The 26,334-nt window shown below is 37.9% G+C and overlaps 1 protein-coding gene across 1 annotated transcript in view; it reads left to right on the top strand.

The window, feature by feature from the left end:
- Positions 1 to 26,334, top strand: part of LOC119792977 (phospholipid-transporting ATPase ABCA1-like) — a 114,740-nt gene that overhangs the window by 52,973 nt on the left and 35,433 nt on the right. The window contains exons 10-15 of the mRNA XM_038299861.1: positions 4,735 to 4,864; positions 6,553 to 6,673; positions 13,374 to 13,436; positions 17,315 to 17,421; positions 24,435 to 24,576; positions 26,092 to 26,226. Of these exons, the coding sequence (XP_038155789.1) occupies positions 4,735 to 4,864; positions 6,553 to 6,673; positions 13,374 to 13,436; positions 17,315 to 17,421; positions 24,435 to 24,576; positions 26,092 to 26,226 (698 nt within the window). The remainder of the gene's footprint in view (positions 1 to 4,734; positions 4,865 to 6,552; positions 6,674 to 13,373; positions 13,437 to 17,314; positions 17,422 to 24,434; positions 24,577 to 26,091; positions 26,227 to 26,334) is intronic.

Consider the following 26,334-nt stretch of genomic DNA (forward strand, 5'->3'; position numbering starts at 1 on the left):
AACTTCACAAGATCAGAAATAGAATAAACTCTTTGTGTTGGAAAGCTTGACACTAATTAGTGTGAGTTAGAGGGAGAGAAGAGATGAATGGTATCAAACAACAAACCCTGAACAGGTTGATGAGAACAGTACAACAAACATGCTGAGATCAGAGAGACCTTTTGAAAGCTACAAGGAGACAAGAACAGATTAAAAGGAATTTTCTGGAGGACAATTTATCCATACATTTCAAGAGGGCATAAGTAAGTAAGTAAGTAAACTTTATTTGTATAGCACTTTTCACAGACAAAGTCACAAAGTGCTTCACATGATAACATAAAAACAACACAAGTAAAAACAGATAAAATGCAATAAAAGCTATAATAAATAAGGGAATAAAACAACAGGCTATGTGCTTTGGAAGGCTAGTGAAAACATGTGTGTTTTTAGCTGTTTTTTAAAGATGTCCACCGAGTCCAGAGAGCGCAGGGACAGGGGGAGTTCATTCCAAAGACGGGGTGCCACCGCTTTAAAGGACCGGTCTCCTCGGGTTTTAAAACGGGTCCGAGGAACCATAAGCAGGTTTTGACCTGTAGACCGTAGACTACGGACCGACGTATACGGCTGGATCAGACCTGTCATGTAGCCGGGCGCCTGTCCATGAAGGGCCCTGAAAGTAAGGACCAGGATTTTAAACTTTATCCTGGAAGCAACAGGAAGCCAATGTAGGGACTTCAAGAGAGGAGTTACATGGGCTGTCCTATTTGTACGGGTCAGGAGTCTTGCAGCAGAGTTCTGGACAATTTGTAGGCGACCCAGCTCCTTCTTGCTCAGACAGGTAAACAGGCTGTTACAGTAATCTAGTCTTGAAGAGACGAAGGCATGGATGATTCTCTCCAAATCATCGTGAGAGAGGATTTTCCTTACCTTGGAGATATTGCGCAGATGGAAGTAACAGTTCCTGATCAGTTGTTTTGAGTGTAGCGCAAGGGACATCCCCTCATCGAAAATCACTCCAAGATTACGCAGACTGGATTTGGCTGAGGAACATAGATCACCCAGGTGCTGTTTAATGTCAGGGATGGCACTGTCAGGAGCAATAATGAGTATCTCAGTCTTTTCGGTATTCAGTGCGAGATAGTTGTTGTTTAACCACTGCTGAATCCGGGACAGACAGTTTATCAGAGAGTGTAATTTGTGGACCTCTGAGGTTTTAAAGGAGCAGTACAGCTGTATGTCGTCAGCAAAAAGATGGTATGCCACATCACTGTGCTGCTGGATAATCTGGCCAAGAGGGAGGAGATAAAGTAAGACGAGAAGTGGTCCCAGGACTGAGCCCTGTGGAACACCATACTGGAGATCTCCCCGCTCAGACATCATGTCATTGACTGCCACACTAAAGCTCCTACCAGCTAAGTAGGAAGTAAACCACTCCAAAACTGGACCTGTCATTCCCACCCAATCCCGCAGCCGGTTTATCAAGATGGAATGGTCGACCGTATCAAAGGCTGCAGACAGGTCTAACAGGACCAGTACCGTACAGCTTCCGGAGTCTGCAGACATCATGATGTCACTAGACACTTTCAGCAGGGCTGTTTCAGTAGAGTGGTGTTTCCGAAACCCTGACTGAAACTTGTCGTAGATGTTATGGGTCTGAAGGAAGGATGTCAGTTGGTTAGCTACCACTTTTTCCAGTATTTTGCTCAGAAAAGGGAGCTTAGATATTGGCCGATAGTTTTTAAGTTCTGACTGGTCCAGGCTGGGCTTCTTAAGTCTTGGCTCTATTATGGCATGTTTAAAGGAGCTGGGGAACACACCAGAAGACAAGGACATATTAAACAGTCTGGTGACCCATGGTCCGACTGAGTCAAAGACATTTCCAAAAAGCTTGGAGGGGAGGACCTCAAGCAAATTAGCGGTGGGGGTCATTTTAGCAGATAATTCAGCAATGTCTGCCAAGAACACTGAATTAAATGAAGACCAGGCTTGTGAGGGGCATGCTGTTTTTATTCTTCTAACAAATACCTTACTAGATTTCTTTTTACATTTGAAATTTTTTTATTTTTTTTCCAATGTGCACTGACAGTTGTGTTCTCCTTAGATTAGAAATGGACCGGTATATATAGGAGGTCACAGAGTTTCTAAGTTTGAATTACCCTTTCAGACAAATAAGCTAATGCCTACCCGACACAGGGGGGCTCACTTTTAAGGACACTTCAGTCCTTAAGCATTTCACTGTACTGAGCGGATCACAAAAAAGTAACATCCTGTTATTGAATAGAGTTTTTTTTTTTTTTATTCCTTTTGAGTTCAGCTTTTTAAAATACATTAAAACACGACTGATTACCAGTAAAATCGGGCCTGGTTCGAGATATGAACTCTATAAATCTTGGAAGATGTGGTTGGAGATACTGACCGGGCAACATGCTTGCGCTGAGAGTTACTGGTGTAAAAAGTTTGTCTTACTTATCTTGAATGTATTGTGTAAGTAGAACAAACCACTGGTCAGATAATTCCTGTTTATTTCAAGATTTTTAGATGGACTTGTGTTTAAAATGACAGAAGATTTTTGAAAAATTGCGGTGTAGAGGAGTTCTGCTGGGTCATTTTGGCCTGTTTGCTGTGCCACACCTGCTTAGCCATATTCAGGTGTGACCATTTTCATGTTTTTTCTAAATAAATAACACAGAGGGTGTTAGTGGTGGTTTAGGTGTTTAGTTGTTTTGTACAGTAGCTGTTATCTATGCTGGTGGAGGAAAAAGATAGGGGGTCATTAGGAACAGATATGTGATAACTGATTAGGCAAGAGGAAGGAAGCCACTGATCGGTGTTCTGGTAATCACTTGAGAGACATGAAGGAAGGAGCATGAATGCTGTGAGAGTTATGGCATCAACTGATTATAAGGTAATTACAGGCAAGTGCTTGACCTTCCTCTACCTCGAAGAGGAAGGTTTTGGGTAATTCTCAGGATTACTTAAACTGTGTTTTAACAGCTGAATGGTAAACCATTAGGCATTTAGTAGTTGTCAGCCAGTTCCATCTCCCAGCCACTGATGGAAAGATGACAAACAGTTTTGAATGCTGCAGATCTTAGAGGAGCATTGTCAAAGTTCTATTCAATTCAACCTCATAGATCATGAATATTTATAGAATAGAATATGTTGCACTATTTCTCACATGACCATAATCTGTTAAACAGGGGATTTATAATGGTGTCTGGGTAGCTGTGGTTGCTATTTCAAAAATATGAAGGTAATGACATAAAAGATAAATAAAAAGGATGACTTCATCTGCACGGATATGTTCTTTCGTTTGTGTGTTTTTTTTCAGTATAAGAATCACTTACTTTCAAGTTTCTTTTTTAGTTTAAAGCTTTTAGTTTTAAAGTTTTTTAGTTTAAAGAGACCATTTATTAATGAATAAAATGGATGTTTGATAATCATTTAATCATTTATAAACTGCATCCAAACTATTTATAAAAGGTAAATAGATCATATTGCCCTGCAATGGTAGTTTATCCCTAACATCAGGGGATTTAAGAACCAAGCGTTTATTTTTAATTTCACTTGCCATGCCACATTGGGATTACCCTTACTCTAACGCCTTAATGAATTATTTATCTACCTGTTATAAATGGTTTAGAAGCAGCTTATACATTAATAAAAACGTATTAAACTATCTGTTAATCATTGATAAATGGTGTCTTTATAAATGATAGTTATGATTTAAAGTGTAATCTTACTTTCTTAAATATTGTATTCTTGAAAATAGTTTTTTCAAATATATGGGTTGCCTCAGAATTTTGCTTAAAGTATAGATCACCTGATTGTGCTTACATCAGCATGACTTCGGTCTATAGTGGTCAAAATACCAAGTAAAAGCGAAGTAGTACACATGCCTGCAAATCCTTGCCAGAGAAACACTCAATTCAACCACACTCCTCATTTTAAAGTGACACCATACTATTTCTTTCAAATAGCTGGTTCTCCAGGGGGGAAACATTTGACCAGTAACACGGCTCCCAAACCTCTACTAAAGCTCTTCTCTGCATTTGAGTTCAATTTAGACAGGAGAAAGGGAGACAAGTGGTACGTTAGCTATGAAGGTGGATCTGGAGCTGAGGGGGTCGTCAAGAGGCAAAGAGGCACATGAAAGAGGAAGAGGAGTCTTATCTGTCGAGAGATGGAGCAGGAAATAGCGGTCTGAGGAATAATTTGCTGTGGTGTTGGAGAGAGGGACGGAGAAAAGCAATCACAACTTAAAAGGGCTGGTGTAAAGAGAGGCTATTTACCAGAGAATGAGACTGAAAGCCCTTTCGTTTTTCTTGTCTCTTGTTTTGCTCCCCCACCTCTCGCCTCACACCACATTAGGCTGAGAAACAGGGAAGGTTGGTGTGGATTTACTTATGCCTCCATTTATTAAAAACCCACCCATTGACAAAAAAAAACAACAACAAAAAAAACACCGGATGTCAAAAAATTTCTTAAATTACACAGGTTATTTTGTATTATTTGTCTTTTCTGTCTGATATCAAAGTGGCTTTTTTAACTGCTGGCCATAATCAATAATACGTCAAAGACATTTGAACGACCCAACAACATTTACCAAAAACACATACTGTAATTTAGCTGTCCATGACAAGAAAACAACCGTTTTCTTTTTACTTTAAAAACATTCTGTAAGTGTGTTTGTGTAACCCAGAAACTGACCTGAAATGATGATCATTGCTGTTCCGATGGTCTTTTTTTTTTTAGGGGAAGATCGTTTTGAAGATCCACTGAGCTGGGGGATGGTGGGAAAAAATCTTCTGGCCATGACTATCCAGGGCATTGTGATGTTCACCTTTACCATTCTCCTCCAGTACAAGTTCTTCTGCAAACCCAGGTGACTCACGGAGTATTTTTCATAGTGAAATTTCTCATAATTGAATTGAGTGTTATGATCCTTTTTATCAATGATGTTTCAACATTTTAACCTGCAGAGATACACACAGAAGACGAGTTATAATAAGGCAGTTGTATTGGCATTAAAAATATAGACTTTGGCGTTCGGGACATAGGCATAGAAAATTAAAGAGGATGTTGTTTTGCAAATTAATTAGAATATGTATGAGTCTGACTCTGGTGGTGGAATGAAGGTAGGAGGAAAAAGGGACCAGATGAAAACAAGGAAAATGGTGAAGATGGAGTGGAGGAGAGTTACAGATTGGTTGGAATTCAATTCAGTCCAATTTAGTTTATATAAAAAGCACCAATTCACAACACATGTCATCTCAAGGCACTTTACAGAGATAATTCAACCAGATCATAAGTCAGATTGGTTCAAAGTTTTCTATCTAAGGAAAACCAGCTGACTACATCGACTCATTGACTCTTCAGCAATCTCTCACACTGAGCATGCATGTAGCGACAGTGGAGAGGAAAAACTCCCTTTTAACGGGAAGAAACCTCCAGCACAACCAGGTCTACTGGAGTTCAAGGAGACAGAAGCAGACAGTGAGGGAGAACTATATACGTATGAAAGGGATTTAAACGCAGATTCCTGAATGATAACTGACTATGGTGGAGACGAGCATCAGCCGGAGATTAAATGAGAGGTTGAGGCTAAAATACGTTTTCCAATTTGAGTTTTTGCCTAGGCCTCTTTACACACTTCTATAAAGTCAACTTAGTTCTTAGTTGGTCTTGCCATTATCAGAGAAGCATGCAGTCGACTTAAAAAGGGGTCACTGGACAGAACACCAAAGCAGAGTATTTAGCAATTAAGTAAACTTCATTCCGGATGGATGGATGGATGGATGGATGGATGGATGGATGGATGGATGGATGGATGGATGGATGGATGGATGGATGGATGGATTTATTTATTTATTTATTGACAGCTTCAAAATTTTCCAAACCTACAAACAGAAAAAAAAAAAAAAAAAAACTGTGAGGGCTTTTTAACTTGAATGATCTCTGGTTGATGCATGCAAACATGTGTTATTGAAAAGAATCATGAAAAAAAGACAGGAAATATTTAACAGCATTTTTTTTTTTTTTTACGACTCTTTGGTTGCTTTGCAACAATTATGGTAATATCCATACAAAACATGTGGGAAGAAATTAAATGTATTCAGCTCTCCAACTTTTCATGGATGAAATTATAAACAATTGCTAAAGAGTTATGGATCATGTAGAAAGCTATAATTACAGCTAACAGTCCACTACAATAAGACTGTTTTATAGCTAATTGTCAACCGTTTTTAATCATTCAGTAGGACTTCAGTTTAAATGTTGGGTTTTCTTATATACACATGTTTGAGGTTAATTTCACATCAACATCACTATAATTGAAATGCTCTTTCAAACTAACAAGTGATGAGTATTTTAGTTCTTTGCCATCCAAATTGCAAAATCTGTTTAGTTTCCGTCTTAAAGTGTTTCATTTAAAATAGCCCTCTGCATTTTATAAAGATTGTAAAATATGAATTATTTCATTGAATTTAAGCTTTAAAATAATTATTCTGGTCAATTTATTTTAATATTGACAGGCAATATTGATTGTAACCCTTTTACTTTTTGTCCAATTAGGCTTATTTCAGCAAAATCAATGACTGCAGTGGAGGAGGATGTTGACGTTGCCCGAGAACGTCAGAGAGTGTATGAAGGCAAAGCTGAGAATGACCTGTTGAAGATCTGTGACCTCACAAAGGTTTGTGGCCTTGTTTTCAAATACCCTTTTAATCTGTGGTTATTCAGTCTTTTTATATGATAATTCAGTCCGCGGGCTGGTTTGCAAGACCATGCACCATTTTAACACACTTTGGCGTACTTCATAGTCAATGTATGAACCATAAGATTCTAATGAGTGAAAAAACATAATGCTTGCAGATGATCCCCAGGTAGCTATTTTTTCTGCAAATGTGACAATTTCGTGAATATGTATGGTAATTTTTCTTCATGAATATCATCAAATATATATTTTTGAGTCCTTGGCTATGTCTTTTCAATCAAACATCTGCATGTTGCTTTGTGTTTGCCCTTGCTCAGGGAGTGAGATTTTTTCATCTTACATAAAAATGAGTGTATTTTACATGTTTGACATGCACCGAGGCACACAGCAACCACCTCTTTTATTGGCAGCTCTGGAAAAGGAGGTGGTAAAAGATTTAAAATCAATGTTTCTTGTATAGCATTAGCATTATCTTGCATTAAAAAATAACTTTCTTATGTTCTTATTTTCAGAAAAATAACACTACTTGGTTAGATTTAATCAATTTGAAAAAATATTCAGGATATTTTTAAAATCCTCATTAATTGTACAGTCTCTTCCACCCCTAACTGTTAATATGTAACTATAAAATTGTTTTTTTTTTTTTTTGTCTAGTGTAGTCATTGGCTAGACCAGAGGTCACGGATTATCGGACCGTGGTCCAGATCCGAACCCACCTGCTGGCTAATCCGGACCCAACCTGATTTAAAACATTTATAAATTACCACATGTTGTCCGACAACAGTGTCTAACTTCACTTGCGCTGCTTCTCCTGTTAACATGGTAAAGCCGTCCGGAGTGTCCGGGACCAGGCTACACGTGATACACATTAGCCAATGTGCTTTGTCAGTCTGGGCTTGTCATGATGTTCTAAGGGGATCTGACCCACATGCAGAAAACCTCTCAGAAAACCAGAGAAAAGGTTTAACAGGTTTATTGAAATAACAATGAGTTGGATCCAGTGTTACTCAGAACCGGAACTGGAAGTGAGAAGGGACGTTCAGAGTTTAGTTCAGGCTCCGTGGGAAACTTGAGCGACGACTTGCAAAAACAGAGACTGAAACGGGACTCACGTTTCCAGGGAAAAGGTGTCCTTCCCAAAATCCAGTCGGTGTGGGTTATTCCAGAACTTGGTTAACTCGTTGTAGGGCTTACAGGGTTTTACTCGGGTTTGATTGGTTCCTGAGGAGCGATGGAGCTGACTGCCACTTAAATTTCCTGAAGTACTTGAACGGTTTGTGTGGAGGTTAATCCCCTGCTCAGTGTGAAGCTCGAACTATCCTTTCAGGGGGAGAAGGTCCAACATCCAGTTTGCATCCCCTGCTCAGTGTGAAACTCAAACGATCCTTCCAGGTGGAGAAGGCCAAAACATCCAGTTTGCAGGATGACTTCCTGCCGAGAGGCAGAGACAAAAACAACAAGGTTAGGGCTCAGGGAGACAAATACTGAGTTAGACTCTGCTAAACTCAGCTTGGCTAGAGTACCCAAAACTGGCAAACACTCTGGCGTCAAGGTAGTGGCAGTCAGCAGCTTAAGAGTCCTCAGATAATGAGGCAACCATCCGCAGGTTTGTGGAAAGGCCAACGAGAACCGGGCGCCACCTGGTGATGGAGGGAAAAAACACAAACACACAACCCACACAAACAGGATTCCTAACAGGGCTGCTGCGTCTAGCTACCTTTAGACACAGCAGGCAAACCTGTGGCAAGCCGGGCGATGGGAAAGAAGGACAAGACTATGAGAAAAAGTGAAAGAAAGTTTGTCAACTGCTGGAAGAACTGCGGTGAACTGGTGACAGAAAAGTGAAATGGCGTGCTCAAAGATGATCCTGCACATTTTGAATATTTTTAGCTCAAACTACTGCTGTGAAGCAGGATTCTCCACCATGAACATAATCAAAAATAAATATCGATTCAGGCTCAAAATGAGCACCTTGATATGTGCGTTAGAATGGCTTTGTCACCATTCAAACCCAGGTTTGAAGCCTTGAAGGGCAGTGTAAAGCCCACCTTTCTCATTAAGCCATAAAAAACACGAAAACAATTTTTTTATTTAAAAAGTCATTGTATAACATGGAAGCATAAACACCTCATTTTATTGTGTTAAATTCTGTGTAAAGTAACAGATTATAATTAAAAATGTCTCCGGACCTTTACTGATTGATGATTTTCTTAATATGGATCCCGCTGATATTTAATTGGTTATCCCTGGGCTAGACTGTAAATGAGCAACAAAATAGCTAAATTCCTTTTTGGGAAAAAACTATAGACCTTATGGCACAATCGTTTTTTTTTTTTTTATTATTATTAATTATTTTCTTTATTTGATCAGGAACAATGCACAAAAAAACATTAGTCTAAGAAAGAAGAGATGTCGTGTACCAGGTTATGGCAGAAAAATCTCATTTCCACCCGCAGTGGTCCTCTTTAAAAACCCCTAAATAGGAACATTTTAGTAAGCGACAATAGAAAGACTGACTGTGATATTCTTTAGACTTAGAAATCTTGGGATTACTCCTTCAGGATAATTCTGGTTCCAGCTTATGTAGAGTGCTAATGGCAGTGTTAAAGCAGGATGCCATTAAATATAAAAATACAACAGACAATATAAAAATATGTAGATGAAAAGTGAAAATGAGTATGGGACAAAGCAAGCTGTTAAAAAAAAGCGAGGTGACAAATCTTGGTTTTATTGTTAAAACTCTGGCCTTCAGTTCATCACAGTACTAGTTTGTGCATCTACAAGACGGCAGAATTAATGTTTGCTCCACTGGCAGATGTTCCCTCCCCGCGGGCAGCGTTACAGCAGGAAGTGTCACAATGGCAGCTTCCTCAGCACCTCTGATGCCGACAGTTGGCTGATCTAAAAGCCTTTTGCTTCATACCACCTTCCCTTACTTTTCCGCTCCCTTGGTCCCCTCCGTCTCACCGTACTTAATCTTTCGCTTATTGCTCATTCGCACAGTTGGCGTCACGCTCTCAGGGATAATTACTGAACAAGTGCTGGCTGAAACAGTTGGATGGGTAATGTATTACAAATCATCTCTCAAGGTGAAAAGAATGAGGATTGTATAGTTGTTCCTCTTCAGGAAGGATTTGTTTAACCTTTTGGGGAATGATGTCCTATCAGAGCCACAGATTAACCCTAACTCTTCTGCTGTTGATGGAGAGCAAGTAGCTTGTATACCCCTTCACCAATAACGGTTTGTCAGATGACACATATTCTGTCACTATTGAGAAAACAGCAGCATGTTGGCAGAAGGCATCAGGATTCTTCATGCAGTGCCCTCATTGACTCCCACAACAGCTGTGGCCCATCCATTTGAGGGGCGGGCTTAGATAACAAATTGATCAATGAGCACACAGCTTTGGTGGCCACACACCATGGGCTACACCCTGTCATAAATCCAGGAATGCCTCTGAGGCGATCGACAGCCCATCCGTCATGTGTCGGATTTCTAAACCACCATCCCTTCCTCTCCTTTTTCAGGCTGCTCCAAACACCCAGAGTTTGGACACATCTGCTAGCCTCCACTTAGCATTAGTGCCTCTACTGTCATCGATTAAGACTCTAATGGGAGCTTGTCCATCTGAGAGCCCTTCTACGGACGCCACTGTCAGCTCAGCGTCTCAGACGCTCATTAAGTTGACAGGGAAGTTTTTCGGAGTCCCTGTGACAGATGTTTGAGTTCAGAGGATGAACAGATGAGTGGCATCTCTGTTTGCTCAAGCTCGGCTAACGTGATAAAATGTGCCCTTGGACAGTGGGACGAATCAGACAAGTGTTCCTTACTGAATCATTGCTAAAGTCTTATCTCTGCCCTCACATTCCACTATCTTTTCATAAAGGCGGAAGTAGGAGTCTGATACCGTAATGCTCTTTTTTCTATACATAGCTCTCTTATAAAAAAAATAAAAAATGGGTTCCTACAATGACTGAGAAAGCTTGAAAAGTCTAGATTTTTTTAGTATTTTAGAAAAAATTTAAATAATTCTACTGAAAATCAGTGTTTTTTCAATATGAATGAACAATAAGAATAATAAAGTTTCACAATAGTCACACAATACATTTTACGAAGAAGCTTTAAGTGAACATGATGAAAGCTGTGGATAAAACATGTCCTCACAAGCTGAGATGTGTGGCATGTTGATAGTCTCCTATGCTTCACTACCTAAATTGTTTGTTGTTTGTTTGTTTGTTTTTTTCCTTCTTTCATGTATGTATATATATATATATATATATATATATATATATATATATATATATATATATATGAAACGATATCGTTACATATCGTTTCCAAGGCAGTGGCCAAGAACAGCTCCTCTCGACAATTTCCGAGGATGTGGATGCTTTTCTGTTGCCTTTTCGGATGACTTAAAAAAACCTTGCATCATACAAAGAATAATTATTGTCATTACAAATATCATACCATCATCACAAAATACATAACATGCGGAGAGAACTTATATAGAAAATAACCATTATATCATTCAAAAAAGTGGCATTTCACATTTGCTTCTTTAACTATTATAAAAGCATTTTAAGCACTATGGTAAGGATGGTGGTCTTTAAATGCATGCAAATGAGTAATTTACAAAACAGTGGAGGCATTTTGGCTTGCTTTTTTCAGCAGGATTGTTTTAATTCAGCCACACTGAAGGATTTTCCGGTTTACATTGCTATCTATCTCTATTTTAGCCTGGAGCTTTGAAAAACCCACTTACTGTAAAATCTTTTATTTGGGTTATTTTTGGAACAATTCCTTAGATAGTTTTCTGGTGTTCTATGGATGATTTTTCAGATACTTTACTCCAGTGTCCTTGAATTTAGTGCCACAAACTACTGTCTAGATGTTAACCATTAAGGTTTCCTCAAAACAGTAGAATTTCATGTTTTTTCATTTTTGTGAAATCATTGTTTTTGTTTTTAAAAGCTGACATATTTGAATTAGACCAATCAAAATTCTTAGAAAAATGCTCTATCTGGTTTTCTTAAAAAAATATTCAATTCAATTCAATTGTACTTTATTAATCGCTGAAAGGAAAGCCCGTCAAACAACACTAAAACAAACAGAAAGACAGTACACAAACATTACACATGGGAGGGACACGGTGTCCGAGGCCTTGCTGCCACAAAAGGTGCTACACTTATAGTAAGAAAAACAAAAGAAAGTGATCACAGAAAATAATCATATTATCCTTAGCAGGATACAGTTTGAGATTATAAAATGAGATGAAAGAAGGGCGGTGAACATCAACGGGTACTCTTAGTGACAAAGCATAGGTGTATACTCATTTTTCCAATGGTTTTGGCCATTTGGCCCTTAGGTAATATGAATGAATTTGAATGAATGAATGAATGAATATGTGTGTAGACAGTCTTCAAACCCTGCTATGCATTCTCTTTAAAACGACCCTGATACTTTTTTCCACCACGCTAGCATTTGAAAAAAGTTTTTGTTTTATTTTAGATGGCTGACACTGAAAAGTACACACATACTGTATATCATTGCAGTAGAATTCACATGTCCCGCTGTGACATGACTGGGTAGGGTACCTTCTTTTATATATAATTTTCTATCAATAAAATAAAATAAAAACTAGGATTTAAAAATATGTTTAAGAGAGGCGTTAAAGAAAGAGGTTCTAAGCAATGATTTGAATTTAATAATGACAATATTTATCTAACAGATAATATTGTCAATATTAAATTTATATGAATATTATTTATAGCGCACTTCTAATAAGTAGTCTTATTTAAAAGCGATAAAAACAGAACATGATGAAATGATACAAATAACAAAAGTTACAATAAAATATAAAAGATGACTGTCTTAAAAATTCTACAAATTGGTAAATAGAATCTATCTGTGTGTGATTTAGTTACCATAAATATCATGTTATTTTTGCAAAGTAGAAATAACAAAAGTTAATACAAAATGTGAAAAAAAATACTTTAGCATTTATATGAAAGTTATTAAGTGTAGTCCTGGCAACCTTTTAAAAAAACTTTCCGGATAACTGCCACATCATTTTAACTCTGGCCGCCTAGAACTTCCTTTCCTGCCTTATTGAAATGTTGTTTTTGTTTATTTATTTTGTTCAGTTTGGTTTTTCAGTTAAGCGCACTGAGAGCAATAGAAGTGTTTGAAGTAGGTGCCCATTAATAAAATACATTCAGCCAGTAAGTGTTGAAGGTTATTGAGGCTGATAAAGTGCTACTCAAAGTCAGGACAGATTACCTTCACAGGCTCCATCACACCACACACACACACACACACACACACACACACACACACACACACACACACACACACACACACACACACACACACACACACAAAAAAGAAATTTCAACTTATGTTCTGCTCAGTATCAAAGTTATTTCTCCAGCTTTTCCCCATCTGCTATGTTCAAAGTGTTGCAAATGATCCATTCTATTTAAAATTTCCTTGACTTTTACCATTTTGCACCTGCTTTCTCCACCTTCCTCTCCTAGCTACTCCTATGGTCTGTCGTGTTATATTCTCTCATCCCATCCTCTTCTGTCTCCCTCACCGTCTGCTCCCCATTGCAGGCCGCCTCCCGCCTTCTCTCTGGCTGGTTGGTTGATTCATTGTATTGTCTGTTGGCTGCAGGTTTACCGAGGGAAGAGCACCCCTGCTGTGGACCGACTATGTGTGGGCGTGCCTGCTGCAGAGGTGAGCCAGACGCTACTAGATTACACAAGCAACTACTTAACTGTAAAGTTTTTTAAGAACTGTTGTCTATTAGGAGGACTTTTTTGTACTTAAGGCTTTTTTAATGACCAATTTGGATAAAGCATTTCTCTGTTATCACTCAAGAAATCTCAGTTATGGTTGGTGTTGAAGCAAATCATTGATAGAATGATTATGTTTAGCAAAGGTGTAGAATAAAATGTACACACAGTCATTCATGATATGTATGTCTTTGCAAGGGGAAAGTATTAGACATCAGCTTTGTTGTCTTTTAACATATTAAAAGTTTATGTATCGGCTTCTCCAGTAGACATGGAGACAAATGTATTTTATTATCAGCATATATTTATAATACGGTAACAAAAAAACATTCTTTCACTTTGACCACTGTTCTGGTAGCTTTTCTACCTAAATAATGGTTTCATATCCAACTCAGTGAAAATCATTAGTCTTTTGATTAAACAAAATTGGTACAAAACTGTATTTTAAAGATGGCTACATTTGGCCTGTCCATGTTAGCAGCTGCAAATCAAGCTTGAAGCTGCCAATTTTTACAGGACAATTTTTTTTCTTGATATATAACCTCTAAGTGGGTGTCTCTGTAAATGTTGAGTTTATCATTTAAATACCTTAAAAGGCGCTCGAATTTGTGTTGATTATGTAAAACATTTAATAGTGACCAAAAAGCTAGAGGCACATACCTTTGAACAACACTATGTTTGAACCTCTTTGTTTAATGTTAAATTTTCATTCAAGTCTTTATGTTGATGTAACATTGAGGTTGTACCAATAAATCCAAAAAAAAATTTATTCAGACACATGGACCATGATAAACAAAGAATAACACTAAAAAACACACTACAAGTAGAATATCCTTCCATCACCATTAGTGTTGCACCGACACCGATACCAGTATCAGGCGGGGCCCCAATCCAGCATTAAAATGGTGGTATCCATATTGGTGGGTACCGACAAATACCGATACCATTTTGAAAGCCAAAAGTTTATTCAACTATTGTCACTCATTCCATGTAGGTAATAAAAAATTCCACTGGATTCACTTTGTATTAGTCTTTTTCCTGCTTCACAAAGGTAGACAGCAGCTTGACAAAGCCATGATGGCAATTATTTTACATCCAAGTAGTATGCAGTTCTTCATATACACACACACACATCAATTTCTAACAGATGGTATCGGTATGGTATCAGTATCGGCCAATAGTGCACAGCCAAGTATCGGGGCCAAAAAAATGGCATTGGCGCAACCACAGTACAAACTAAGGCGTCATTGATAAGAAAATAACCTAAATGAGATTATAAAGATTATAAAGTACGATACAGCAGCACAGGTGGACACAATTATATTAACATACATCACACTTGCAGTACTCCTTCATGGCACCTTGAGCAACATCCTCATGACATCATTGTATACCCCATGCAGTTTGTGCATGCTGCTTTGTCTATAATGCCACTGTAGGTACCAGATCCACTGTGGTCAGATCTACTCTTGCCCTGCGCCTGCCAGTGACATTACACATAACATAAAACATTGTAGTTGCCCTAACAACGTGTCTAATGACAGATAAAGTTTTACCTGATTGATGACAAAGCTAAAAAAAAACACATTTATGGTGAACAAAGTAACTGCAAGACCAAGACTGTATAAAGGGGGAGAGGTGGGTAGTGTTGTGGCTAGTTTACTAACAGGTTAGCCTATTTACCTCGGTCAGTTAGCCATATTACTGTAAGCTACACTTCTTTTAACTCCTTTTCAACAACAAACGTTCAGTAGAATAACTGTTATTCTGTTTGTCTAAATTCTCCATGATATTTAATTTTTTCAGATGTTCCATTTGTCCTCCACTGCCCTCAGATTCTAATAAAAAGAATAAAAAGAAGGACTGAGACTTTTTTTTTAGTCACCTTGTTAAATAGTGGAGTGGCGGCCTAGTGGTTAGGGCATAGAGCTTGGAATCCTGTCACTTTGGGTCTCTGGGCAAAGACCCTCAACCCCACACTGCTCTTTGGGCGCCACACAATGGCAGCCCACTGCTCCTCAAGGGAATGGATTAAATGCAGAGAGTTCATTTCTCCATTGTGAGATCAATAAAGTTCAGTTTCTATCCTTTTCTTTTTTCTATCCTTTTTTTGGTCACTTTGTTAAATGGTAGAGCTGTCTGTCTTAGAAGGCAGTGCTTTCCTTCAAGACTGAGAATAATTGTTTTCTACTTTTGGCTACTTTATGCAAATGGAATATAAAATAATAGCAAATGTAGGTAGTAATATGCTGAGACTCCAGAAGAAAGTTTATTCTTATGAAACGGGTGTAGTACAATTTGTCCAAATGGTGTTGCCATATAATGATGCCCCGAAAAGATCTGTTACCTACACCATCACAAGTGGGCAGTATACATTTGAGTACAATGAACTAATAAGTGCACCATTAAAGTTAAATTTTCTACAGAACACAGAGAGAACCTCCAACGTCTTGTACATATCGTATACAATGCTGTCTGTAAACATCTCTATCATCAGACACATGACCAGTTATATAATGTACTGACTGAAAATATAGCCAGACAGAGTAAAGTTAGGAAAACATAGTTCAGCATCATCTTTGCTCCTGACAATCATGTTACTCTTTTTTGCATTATATGTAATTTTGTAATCCAACCTGTACTGTGAGTGAAGCCTTAACAGTTGCTACTGGCCAGCACTATGTGGACAAAAGACCACATAGTCATCAGCACACATCAGGTGTATATCGTCTAACTAGTACAAAAATCATTGTGATGGTAATGGCCAAATTGACTATGAACTTCTGAACAGAGCGTTTGCTTTTCAAGACTTGAAGCTATAGTTTTTGTCTTCCCTTCACCTGAGTTAAATCTTATAATACTCCAGCTCATTAAAACCAACAGAACAACCAGTCTTCATGTTTCATAGCTTTATATGCCTGTTAAATATATGTGTGCTACTATAAACACACAAAGATTAAAGAGTAGAAAGTGGCAAAGGCGTGTGAATCTGATTTATTGTTGCAACCTTGTAAATTGGAACTGGGTAAATAAATTGTTTAATAGCAATCTTTTTATAGCATGTTATACATTACACATGGCTTAAAAACTGCTGCATACACGCTTTTAAACAAAGCGTGAAAGGCTGACACTCATCGGGGCTCAGGGGGCTTTCCCGCTGGTCCCCATCGACCCTGCTGGTGTTTACCCAGAGCCCAGTGTAAATGCCAGAAGACTATTGTGATTCCTGGTGCTCTGCTGATCACACGCTGAACTTCCATGCATTATTTACATGGAGCTTAGCCCTCCTCATCGTGTTCATGGACACAGGTCACAACCAAGCAGGGCTCAATAGATAAGGGGAATTAAGTATTCATGCCAAAGCCAAACTAGCTAAGAGCAACGGCGGAGGGGTCACATGACCAAGAACAGAGAGGTCTGCAGAAACAACTTTGTTTCATGCGGAAGTCGTGCTATCGGCAGCGTCAGGAGGAAAATAAAGATAGAGGAGGGTGTTTGTTGTTGCAGTGTGCAGAGATGAGAAGAGGCCCAGGGACTAGCAAGGCTCTCATAGTGTTGTTGATTTATTGTCTGTTTTCTTTGTGCACACAATACGTCTATTTGTTATTTTGTAAGACACCAAACTACTCATGCAGACACTGTAAATTGCAGCTTCAATCATCTGCCTTGGATGAACGTGCACACTTTCCATATGTGCAGTAAATTGTACTTGCTAATGAACATACAAATTATTAGCAATGCAAGTGAGAATGTTGCTCTGTCAGTTTTCCAGTGAGACTTCCAGTGTTTTCCTAACTTATGGCCCTCTCTCTGCTCTAGTGTTTCGGCTTACTGGGGATCAATGGTGCTGGAAAAACTACGACGTTCAAGATGCTGACAGGAGACATCCCAGTCTCCGGCGGAGAGGCCTTTCTAAATGGATACAGGTGAGGCTCCAGGTCCCACTTTTGCACAGAGTAACTTATCTCAATTAGCCACCCAAGATAGCTGCTCAGGTGGGATCGGGCTCTTCTGCTCCTCTCTCTCTTTCTCTTTTTCATATCGTAGTAGTCTGTGTATCTTTTTTCTTTTTTTTTATTACACTCTTTTACCATTACTGTTCTATTGCCAGGTTTTCTGAACACATCTAAAAAAGTATGCATTTAAATTCTGATACGTATTCTGATACCCCCCACACACAAGGTGTTAGGTTAATTGGCTTCTCTAAATTCTCCTTATGTGTAAGTGTGTGCCTAAATGGTTGTTTGTCCTGGTGGTCTCTGTGTTGCCCTGCGATGGACTGGTGATTTCCAGGGTGCACCCGCCTTTCGCCCGTAGAAAGCTGGGGATAGGCACCACCACCACCCCTCATGACCCAGCAGGGGTAAAACGTGATAGAAATAGATGGATAAAATTGAAAGGGTTATTGATACCAAGTCAGGTTCATACTGGCTAACATGGAGGCGGCGTCTTAACCACATACTATAAGGGTAAAAATACTTGTTATTTTGTATAAATCTAAATAGTTGCTTAATTACAATGGTCTTTTTACCATTTCCTCTACCCTGATACTTCCATAAAGGACGTTCTGTGTAGAAGTTTTGGGGACCATTTGTAAAATTCTGGTTAGTGGAGTAGTTTCATTACAAAATAGGCCGTCATCCAATACATAAAGCAGACTTCCTTAATCACTCTAATTAATTGTTTCAAAAATAAAAGCTCATAAAATTTAAAGGTATATTCTAATATGTAGTAATCCAAAGAATGTTTTATGTCAAATCAAAGACCTTGCCAGAGTTTTCAATCCATTTTGTGCTGCAAAAAACACAGAAAGAGAGACAAATTTTAGTTTATTTCACCAACGGCTGAAAATTTGTTAAAGCTGAGATGTTTGTCTTTTCTTAAAGCTGGCTTGGAATTCACAACATATTTCCAGCATTTACATGACTGAATGATTGACGTAGGCCTTTAAAAGTTTATTTCCTTCTCTTTCTCCTTCTCTTTCAGTATTAACCATTCAAGAATATTATATATTTAGATAAATACGACATATTTAGGGTTGTACATATACTAAGCTTTTTGTTTCTGCCCTTTATTTAGTAATTTTTATTGATATCATATCCATTTAAGAAGTTTGGCTTTTGACTACAAAAAAAAAGCAACATAAAATGTGAATATAGAATATTGGCCTTTTGAACTCTGGCTTGCCTTCTTATATTCTGAATGCTGTGATCTTTCTTGCAAATATATATTCCTTTTGACCTGTACCGCCTTTACTTTTTTATTTTCTACTTTTTTTTTCTTCCACAAAATCAGCCATAGAGAATAACTGTACACAGCATATGGAAAAAGAATAACTTGACAAAAGTGAAGCACTGATCCCGGTGCTTTAAGAGAAAGCAGGCTACTGTCACTTAATTTTTTCAGAACAGATAGCTTTGATTCTTCTCCATATATCTCCAAGCTCAGCTTAGAGAGGGTGCACACAGTGGAGCAGTGGTTGCTGTAGAAGTTCATTGATACATCTGATAATTGACTTTATGTTCAACGAGGGAACAGAGCAATATGTAGTGGGGGCTTGCACAGCATGGGTAATGTTGATTAATGTGGGTGATAGTGATCAAAGAAAAATCTCTGGGACCTTTAGGGGAAGCAGTTGAAAAGAGAGAAAAAAAACAGATGTGAGCAGACAACACCCACTCTTCTGTTTTCATCTCATTATACTCGCTTTCTGTGCATCGGCAAGAGGAATGATCAGCAGAGGAGGAAATGGCAGCAGTTCCCTAAATGGATGCTTCTGCTGTCCCGGCAGTTGTCTCTCATATCTGTAAATTCAAGATTAGCTATTCCTACCTTCATCGACTTCCTTTTCTGCTTGGCGCTGAAAAAGAAAACCATGTTCCATGTGGGTGTTAGCTCATTTGCTATGTCTTGTTCTAATAGACCAAGAGGAAATTAGAAAATTAGTGAATCATTACCTCATTTGTTGTTGCATTGGATCATTACTGCACAAAAATGCAGTGTTTCCTGTTGCCAAAAGAAGCCCATTTTCTCAGTTTATGAAAAGGTAATGTCATCTTCAAATTCTGTTCGGTTCCATTTGTTTACATAGCTTCATTTCACAACTAGTATTATGCAGAAGCTAATCCAGTTCAATCTGAGCTCAAATCCACCTACTTCATGTAACTCAGTACAACCACAGTGTCAGTGCCAGCTAAAGGACATTAAGTCTGATTCACACTAAATGACATTGCCACACAGTCAGAATTAACTGATGATTTAATGACAAAGGACCCAATTAGAGATCTAGAAAAGCAAAGAAGCACAGTAACTCATGACTTACTTTAATAAAATAAAAATTTTTAACCTTTAGGTTTTAAACTAGTTTTTATGTTTATAAATATTTAAGTATGGTGAATGATGTCGCTGTACGACCAGACATTAGTGCTGCACTTGTTTCTGAATATTAAGTTATTGCATAACATACAGTAGTTCCTGTGCTGACATGGAATATACAGTGGCCATGTTTACCTTATTTATTTGATGGAATTATTGTTTTACAATATTTAATAAGCCTCCCAGATACATCAGTTATGGATCTGCTATTACCCCTAGCAACCGCATAGCATTTTCTGTCAAAATCTCGCTATCCAGACTACATAATGAAAGCATAGATGAAATATAACATTACAGAGTGCTGCTAAATTGTTTCCTATGCACAATTTTTGTATCGGTTTGGGGAGACCATAGATTATTGGGAAAGCCCTGGAAGCAGTAAAAAAGTAGATTACTTTGGTTTGCCTCGGTGCTCTCTGGTCAAATGGAAACCCCATCGGCCAAAATTCAGTATCATTATATCTTAAATGCCAAAGAAGCAAAAACTAAAGTTTTAACTAAAGAAGCAATAAAAAAGTATTTCACCTTGGTTTGGCGGTTATAAAGGTTCTGAAGACACTATGATCACTACTATGATCTTTGTCTATTTTTCCTACCTTTGGCTGAAACGTTCCTCCTTCTACAACATTGCTGACTCTCACGTGTGATTTATCTTTACAGCATAACTAGATTTTCACTGTGACATTTAACCAACTATGAAATATCCTGTTAGGAGCACTGCTGCTTAATTATGGCCTACAACTTTAATTTGCTACATTTCAAAGACAGCTCACCTGCCGCTGTTAGGTGCCTGAGGCATTGCTAAATTTGTATCATTTAATGGCCTCTTGGTTGTTGAAGATTTAATTTATTCTTTTTCATTTCTTTGATCATGGAGCATTTTTTGTAGTTTAGTGCACACAATAATTTAAAGAAGTATGAAACAAACACAATAATTGCCAGATCAGATTAGATCAGATCAGATCAGATTAGATTAGATTAGATTAGTTTAGAATAGATCAGATTAGATTATATTAGATCAGATTAGATCCGAGCAGAGTAGATTTCATTAGTATAAATTAGATCAGGTGAGATTACAGTAAGTTGCATCCGGTTAGATTAGATCAGATCAGAATAGATCAAATCAGGTTAGATTAGATGAGATCAGATTAGATAAAATCAGGTTAGATTAGATAGAGTAGCTTAGATTAGATTAGGGGCCATTTGATTAAAATTCCAAAAAAAGAAAATAAAAATCCACTGAACTTTGTTTCCAAGTTTGAAGACGTTTCGCTTCCCATCCAGGAAGCTCTTTCAATTCAAAATATCAGGAATAGTGTTGAGTTCGAGGTTTTATACAGTAGCCCATCAAAACCTTGTTTTTGTTTTGAAAACATGCAAATTGAAACGGCTGAAGGGTTCCACCCTTTTGGAATGGGTCGTTTGGCCTCTTTTCTTACCCTACAATGCCCTATACCCATCCAAGTGTCTGAAAGGGAATTATTGGCCTGGCTGAATAGGTAATGTCCTCCGCTCTCCTGTACAGGGGCTGAGACTATGATGATAGCGGGAAGGGATTAACTCAATTACTGTATTGTGGGTTTTAGTAAACTGAAACCTGAGTCCACCCCCTCTGTTTAAGGTTGTTTTTCTGTTTCTTAACAAAGACGGCTTCCTTCATGCCCCTCTCAAACCACCTATTTTTTTTTTTATTTGCATAATGTGAACATTCTGGTCCTCAAAACAATGTCCTTTGTCCATAAAATGTAGATGAGAGTCTTGTCCCGAGGAGGTTGCTCTCCTGTGCTGGGCCATGCGTTTGTGGAGCGGTCAGATTAGATCAAATCTGATGAGATCATTACATTAGATTAGGTTCAGTTAGATTACATCAGATTAGCTTACACTAGATTAGATCAGATTAGTTTAGGTAATATTAGATTATATCTAAGATATATCTAAAATATATCTTAGATTATATCAGATTTGGTTAGATTGGGTTACATCAGTTCAAATCAGATGATATACTATTACAGGTGCTGGTCATAAAATTAGAATATCATGAAAAAGTAGATTGATTTCAGTAATTCCATTTAAAAAGTGAAACTTGTATATTATATTCATACATTACATACAAACTCATATATTTCAGATGTTTATTTTGTTTAATTTTGATGATTACAAATGACAACAAAAGAAAATCTCAAATTCATCATATCAGAAAATTAGAATATTGTGAAAAGGTTCAAAATTGATGGCCCCTGGTGCCACACTCTAATCAGCTAATTAACTCAAACCACCTGCAAAAGCCTTTAAATGGTCTTTCAGTCTAGTTCTATAGGCTACACAATCATGGGGAAGACTGCTGACTTGACAGTTGTCCAAAAGACGACCATCGACACCTTGCACAAGGAGGGCAAGACACAAAAGGTCATCGCTAAAGAGGCTGGCTGTTCACAGAGCTCAGTGTCCAAGCACATTAATAGAGAGGCGAAGGGAAGGAAAAGATGTGGTCGAAAAAAGTGTACAAGCAAGAGAGATAACCGCACCCTGGAGAGGATTGTGAAACAAAACCCATTCAAAAATGTGGGGGAGATTCACAAAGAGTGGACTGCAGCTGGAGTGAGTGCTTCAAGAACCACCACACACAGACGTATGAAAGACATGGGTTTCTGCTGTCGCATTCCTTGTGTCAAGCCACTCTTGAACCACAGACAGCGTCAGAAGCGTCTTGCCTGGGCTAAAGAGAAAAGGACTGGACTGCTGGTGAGTGGTCCAAAGTCATGTTCTCTGATGAAAGTAAATTTTGCATTTCCTTTGGAAATCAAGGTCCCAGAGTCTGGAGGAAAAGAAGAGAGGCACTTCATCCACGTTGCTTGAAGTCCAGTGTAAAGTTTCCACAGTCAGTGATGGTTTGGGGTGCCATGTCATCTGCTGGTGTTGGTCCATTGTGTTTTCTGAGGTCCAGGGTCAACGCAGCCACATACCAGGAAGTTTTAGAGCACTTCATGCTTCCTGCAGCTGACCAACTTTTTGGAGATGCAGATTTCATTTTCCAACAGGACTTGGCACCTGCACACAGTGCCAAAGCTACCAGTACCTGGTTGAAGGACCATGGAATCCCTGTTCTTAATTGGCCAGCAAACTCTCCTGACCTTAACCCCATAGAAAATCTATGGGGTATTGTGAAGAAGAAGATGCAATACACCAGACCCAACAATTCAGAAGAGCTAAAAGCCACTATTAGAGCAACCTGGGCTATCATAACACCTGAGCAGTGCCACAGACTGATCGACTCCATGCCACGCCGCATTGCTGCAGTAATACAGGCCAAAGGAGGCCCAACTAAATACTGAGTGCTGTACATGCTCATACTTTTCATGTTCATACTTTTCAGTTGGCCAACATTTCTATAAATCCTTTGTTTTTATTGGTCTTCAGTAATATTCTAATTTTCTGATATGATGAATTTGAGATTTTCATTTGTTGTCATTTGTAATCATCAAAATTAAACAAAATAAACATCTGAAATATATGAGTTTGTATGTAATGTATGAATATAATATACAAGTTTCACTTTTTAAATGGAATTACTGAAATCAATCTACTTTTTCATGATATTCTAATTTTATGACCAGCACCTGTACATTGAGTTGGATTAGATCAGATTAAATCAGGTAAGATTAGGTTATATTAGATCAGACAACATTAGATCAAATGAGATTAGATTATGTTAGAGCAGATTAGATTACGTTAGTTTTGATTAGATTAGATTAGATATTTTGATTGCAGATGAACACTCCATTTAGCCTCCAGTCTCAGAGTACACTGTTTGGAAGTAAAACTAGATTCCAATCCGTGTCTCAGAATAGATTGTTTTGGTAGGACTCAATGAGAAATATTATGTTTCAAAGTTTATTGGTCATATTCTATCAGGTAGACAGTTTGCTAACTTTCCTTAGCAGATTTCTTGAAAAGAAATATTTTCTTCAAACTGGAATTGCTGTTTTAGAACCAGATGTAGAAGTTTCCATCTAAACCGGACCAAAACATGGTATTAGGTCACTAATGCTTTCAGTTTACTTGAGCCTTTTTTGAATTTATTTGTTCGAGGAAGCGTTAAATCACACTAAGGTTCCCTGAGGCAGAGAATTCATCTTAAAAAAAGAAAAAAAAAGAAAGCAAAAACCAACATAAAAAAAGAAAAACTTTTCCAATTTTATCTTTAAAAAAACAAAGCAGCTTGGAAGAGATGAAAGAAAATCCACTTCACTGCTTTATGCCTCGGAGTGATTTAGACAGCTTATGTGTGCAGTTTTCTCCCCTATTTTGCTTCAGTATAGTGACATTTATTAAAGAGAACATGCAGAGAATAAAACATTTCATTCTGCTGGTTCTACAGGGATATCTCTGATTTTTGAGTTTCTTTTCAAATCATTGTGAATATTTGATTATTCTCTCAGAAATGTTTGCCTTTTTAAGCTTTAACACTACTCTTCCAGAGACATAAACATACAGCCCTATAGTCGTTATTTTTAAAACTATTTTCATTCATACTAAAAGAGTATTTTTTTACTTTTCTCCCCAGCATTCGAACAGAAATGAGACATGTTCATCAGAACATGGGTTACTGTCCTCAGTTTGACGCCATTGATAACCTTCTAACTGGACGAGAGCATCTGGAGTTTTATGCTAGGTTAAGAGGAGTACCAGAAGAAGAGGTTGCCATGGTAATTGTTAATTCTAATTGCTAACATTGTTTAGATTTAAGGACATTAAGCCAGAAAGCTCTTAATACAGATGCACTGTATATATTGTGGTTTAGAATACTTACTCAGCTGCATGACAGCAAGAATACATGTTTAGAAACAAAAAAATCCTTGCAGACATTAGAGATAACCTGGATGCATGAAGCTATGCATAATAAAAAATGGCCCATGGAACAAAAGCAGCAGCTGTTGGTTATGGCTCTACATTATTCACGTGCCCAGTGGTGTGGCAGGCCCAAGGCGCCCTGGCTGCTCTTCTCTTACAGCGCCTGCCTCTGCAGCAGAAGGAAAAAAATCAAAAGAGTAAAGGGGCCGGCAGTGACCACAGATTCTGAGCCAAGACTTTGATGTCTTAGCTGCAGTGCAAACGGACCATAGTCAGCTAGCAGCACTGAGAATGTTGCAGCAGTTCATTGAGATGTTATTTTAAAGGCAAACAGGGTTTTACTTGCAACTTGCAAACAAAATTTATCTCTAAACATGCAAAAAGAAATTACTTAAGTCAGTAAAAATATTTGCATCCACTGGTCACATAATCATCAGCATGTAACACCTGTGTAAAAAAAAAAATATTTGGATAGTATGATGCAATCCGACGTTTAAACACAGTGATCTCAAGCATAGATGTGATTATTTTGGGCTTTTAATCATTTGTTTGACATTGTTTTTCAGTGCTGGAATAGATAAACTACAATTTATGAAATGTTAAAGAAATAAGAATTAAATGCTTAATAGGGAATAGAAAATAATTTCTTGATGCTTTCTTTTTATCAAAGTAAGGTCAATTCAGGACCAGATATTGAAAATACTTCAGATAATATTGAGTAAGCACACAAAAGTGGGTTGGACTATTCTATGGACGAAACATCTCACTCCTATTTTTCCTTTGCATTTCACAGATTCTTATCAAAAGGACTAAAACTGTGGCCTTTTCTTGAGTGTTTTTCATTTAATCAATATAGAGGAAATATAAGCTTTCAGACACAAGTGTTTACCTTGTACCACGCTTGAATGTGTGTGTGTTACAGACTTATTTGCTTGTTATTTAACTCAAGTTAAATAAAAAAAATATTATACTGATCCCAAAGGGAACGTAGATGTAATAGTAGGATTTTTTTATGAGTTTTGTAGATGTTATTAGCTGCAGGCACAATGGTGACTTAAGACCCTCTGTTATTGTTTAAGAGTTTTCTGAGGAGGATGCTCAGTCATCCAAACTGTTCTTCCTTTTTATGAAGAATTAACCATTGTGAAATCATCTCCAGAGTTTCTAGAGGAGTTCCTTAAATAGTTCCCCACTGACCTTTTATGTTGCTTGCAAATGATAATGTCTGAAAGGTTACAAAGGTATCGCTCAGCAGCATGTGATTAAAGCCTTACAAAGCTCGCGTTTGCACGGACAGAATATTATTGATTCCTAGATTTACAATTAACAATTTTAAATCCATAACTCTAACACTTTACATCTCCTGAAAGGTGGCAGAGTGGGGGATTCAGAAGCTTGGGCTGGTAAAATACACCAACAAGTCAGCTGGAACCTACAGCGGTGGGAACAAACGCAAACTTTCCACAGCAATGGCCCTCATCGGATGTCCACCTGTGGTTTTCTTGGTAAGATGGAGTTTTGTTATCATTACCACACTGTAATGTTTATGAAAACATTACCGTGTGGTATTTTATTTCAATATTTGTTCATTGAGTATGATCAATATTTTCTTT

This window comes from Cyprinodon tularosa, unplaced genomic scaffold, assembly GCF_016077235.1.
Source record: "Cyprinodon tularosa strain WSP-4 unplaced genomic scaffold, ASM1607723v1 ctg438, whole genome shotgun sequence".
Taxonomy (NCBI): Eukaryota; Metazoa; Chordata; class Actinopteri; order Cyprinodontiformes; family Cyprinodontidae; genus Cyprinodon; species Cyprinodon tularosa.